This window comes from Lolium perenne, chromosome 7, assembly GCF_019359855.2.
Source record: "Lolium perenne isolate Kyuss_39 chromosome 7, Kyuss_2.0, whole genome shotgun sequence".
In the NCBI taxonomy this organism is placed as follows: Eukaryota; Viridiplantae; Streptophyta; class Magnoliopsida; order Poales; family Poaceae; genus Lolium; species Lolium perenne.
Window position 1 is genome coordinate 113659965 of NC_067250.2, and position 3496 is coordinate 113663460.

At 45.4% G+C, this 3496-nt stretch overlaps 1 protein-coding gene across 1 annotated transcript; it reads left to right on the top strand.

Annotated features, from left to right (window-relative positions):
* The first annotated feature begins 427 nt into the window (after positions 1 to 427).
* On the top strand, positions 428 to 2166 carry LOC127323819 (uncharacterized). Its single transcript, XM_051351933.2, has 4 exons — positions 428 to 748; positions 1001 to 1131; positions 1234 to 1295; positions 1860 to 2166. The coding sequence occupies exons 1-3, from the start codon at positions 509 to 511 to the stop codon at positions 1259 to 1261; spliced, it is 399 nt and encodes a 132-aa protein (XP_051207893.1). The 5' UTR covers positions 428 to 508; the 3' UTR covers positions 1262 to 1295; positions 1860 to 2166.
* The last annotated feature ends 1330 nt before the right edge of the window (positions 2167 to 3496 follow it).

Below are 3496 nucleotides of genomic sequence, written 5' to 3' on the forward strand. Positions count from 1 at the left end.
CAAATTCAAAAAAGTTCAAATTCAAAAAATGTTCAAATTCAGAAAATGTTCAAGATCAAAAAATGTTTAACTTAAATTTGTTCAAATTCCAAAAATTTTAAATCTAAAAATGTTCAAACCTGAAAATTGTTCAAACATAAAATTTGTTCAGATTAAAAGATGTTCATATTTTTTTTAAATCAAATTTAAAAACAGTTCAAATCGAAAATAGTACAAACTTGGAAAATGTTCAAAAATCGAAAAAAGTTCAAAATTTAAAAAGTTTTAAATAACCGACCGGCAAAACAAGAAAAACAAAAAAAAGGCCCGTAGAACCGTTGTCGAGGGGGACTGTGTCGCTAGATACGCAAGAGAAGAAGGCCCGTAGAACCATTCTGGGCCAGGCCCATAGGCGGGAGGGGGGTATGCGGAGAGAGATCCCTCCCGCAATGAGCGGAGGATAGGGATCGCGGGTGCCGACGCAACCTCGCGCAGAAAGTCCAGACCGCGTCTCCGGCGATCTCGGGCCATGGCGACCCGCCCGCCCGAGCTTGGCCGCGGAAAAAGGTCGCTGCTTCAGGAGGTTCCTTCCCCGACGAGCGGCGGTCAGGCGCGGCTCGATCCGGACCGGTCCGCGAAGGATATTCGGCTCGGGGCTGGGCGCTACTCCCGTGAGTCGTCCCGCGTCGTTGACTCTGCGCCACCGCGGGGAAGGCCGGGCGGATCTTCGCCGGCTGCTGCCCCTGCCCTTCCGGCCCTCGATTCTCAGGTGGGTGTGGTTGCCTGCATTCTCGGTTAATCCGCGGAGGTTTCCCAGGGGTTCTGCTACGAGCCAGAGTTCTTCCCTCTTCTTCGCGGGTTTCCCCGGGCCAAATTAGAGATACAAGATCGGGTTTTGGCTGGGGGATTCCTCCCTCTTTGCTGTGCGCTCTGTCGATTAGCTAGTTTTAGCTGCATTTTGGTTGAACGTGTTCAGTTTTCTTCCATTTCTTGTGCTTGAGCGCGCCATTTCCGTTTGCAGGTTTTGGACAGTGAGCAGGGAGGGATGTGGAGAAGGCTGCGCCCAAGGGACATGGATTCTTCGGCCTCTTTGACTGGGGAAGAGCAAGAAGTCCAAGAGGCGGCTGTTCAGCCGGAGCGGGGGCTATCAGGGTAAGTAGATGTTCCTTAGGAGTCAGGCAGAGTGGTTGCTGCAAGCGTGATGCTGCATTATCTGACAGAGGCTGAGCTAACACACTACTCCTGTCTTTGCAGGGAGTTCCGTAGATGGGAAGGACACTGATGGCAGCGTGCCAAGTACGCCGCCGTCGAACTCGGTGCGTGTTCGGGTGCATCATCTTTCTATTTACTAGCTCTGCTTGCTGCGTGCTGTCGTTTTAATCATGCCTGCATCAATGTGTTATGATAACTAGGATCAGTTGTGATCATAACTAGGAATTCCTCTGCATTTCAACATAGGTTTTAGTATGGCTAAACTTCTATGGTTTGTATACTGTATGCGATCCCTAGAAATTGTTCAGAAATGCAAGCACCGGTTTGGAACAGAGCAGGCATGGTATGAATAGGAAAAGGTTTTTGTTTTATTTCATAATGCATCATATTTCTATTTCCTAATTGATAGGCCAAAGCTTTAGTTCCAATGTTCTTTATTGTTTCGCCAGTACCAAATGAACTCTTCTAAGATCGTGTGATGAACTTTTAGTGGCACATGTATCACTCTCAGGTGATCATTTGTTCAGGCATATGTATCGGGTTGTTTGATAGAGGAACTGAAGTGCAAGGGACAGTAGTATTACTATGCACTTTTCAATCCTCCAAAATCTTGTTCATAGACTTGTGCATCGGGTAGAGTACCATACTGATGTTGTGGTATTTTACAGGGCTAGAGGAGAAGAGCAGAAGCAGAGATCTAGGCCATGCCATGCGGGAGAAGAGGAGAATCACAGCGAGATGCAGGACCTGTCGGCTAGATGATGTGCCGAGATGCCATGCTGGAGGTGCCCGCTAGTAGGTGATGTCGCTGGCGAGCTGAGATGGGCAACGTCTTCGGCGAGCTGAGACAGAGCTGGCGACGTCGCCGGCGAGCTGTGGACGACATCACCGGAGTCTTTGTGTTTTCGTATGCGTTGTAATATAATACATGTTCTGTTTAAATAAAATAAAGAGATAACTTAGCCTTTAAGTTGACTTGACTGTGTGAACATGCTGTTTTTTTAATCCTCTAAAAACTTTGCGCCAGCGAATTGGCCTGTGCACTGGAGGTAGTTCAAGGTAGTACTGGCGAATACGCTAGGCGCTAGGGGTAACAAATACCGCCCGCGAATACACGAAAGCGCCTAGGATAACATCATGTTACCATCGTTGCTGAAACGGAAGGCGCCAGCGGTAACCACTTACCACCGGTGAGGTTGCCTGTGGTAGCCCAATTCCATGCGCCGGCGGTAAGGTATTTTGTAGTAGTGTCTAGATGCACCTATTATAAAAAAATGTATTTTAAATTTATTTTAAAATATTTAAGAAGTTTGAAATAAAATCCTAAGTGTGCATATCACATTCTATGTTCGCTCACAAAAGTTTGGCAGGAAAAAACATTTTGTGTGCATTATGTAAAAAAGACAAAAATGTCTCATTAAAAACTATTTTGGAGCCCCGAAAATTGTTTGTTTACACTGGCCACAAAAAATAATATTTTTACGTCAAACTTTGTGTGCGAACATAGAATATCTAGATGTACATCCTTATTTTTTTTCATAATTTTTAGTCATTTTAAAATATAATTTTGAATAGTGGGTGCATCTACACCTATGAGCTAAAGTAGATTTCCCTGGAAAATATGCCTTGTTTTCATTCCCTTGGTTGTGAAGATTAGTTCATCAAGTCGGAAAGGTAGCTTGGGCAAGTCATTTGATACAAGAAAACTAATCACGGTCAGTAAAGGATGTAAATCCTCCCTGTTGTTGTGAGCCCTAAACCCTAAAGTACCGATCCGTAACGACTTGAAATTAATAATAAAAGGTTAAGAAAGACGGAAATTTCTAGCAAGCTAGTTCTTATATTAGTGAATCGGGAAAGTAGAAAATCTAAACTCCAGAAAGGCCAAATCTCTATATCCTTTTCTTCCACCTGAGTGGGCCAAGCCCATCTCCACTCAATTTTTCTTTATTCCTTTGGGCCGCATTGCTATGGTCAGGGCACCAGTTAAGTATAGATTTTACCTAGCCCTAACCTATTTTTTTGGTACTTCACCGTTACCCGCCTGATGTAACTGAACTGAGTGCGTATCTCCATTAATCCTGTTTTTAACCTGGTTTTTCTGATCTGGCACGGTCCAAGTTGGATTAGTCAGGGGTGCTGACTGCGCTTGTTTAAATCAGTAAAGTGATTTCCTCGCCTGCGATTTGGCCGGGACGGCGCTGCTTCTTGCTTCGACGGGAGCAGCGGCATGCAGTTCTTCGCATGCTTCGAGTGCTCCGGCAACCGGCGCTACCAGCACCGTCGACGGGACAAAGAGAGGCGC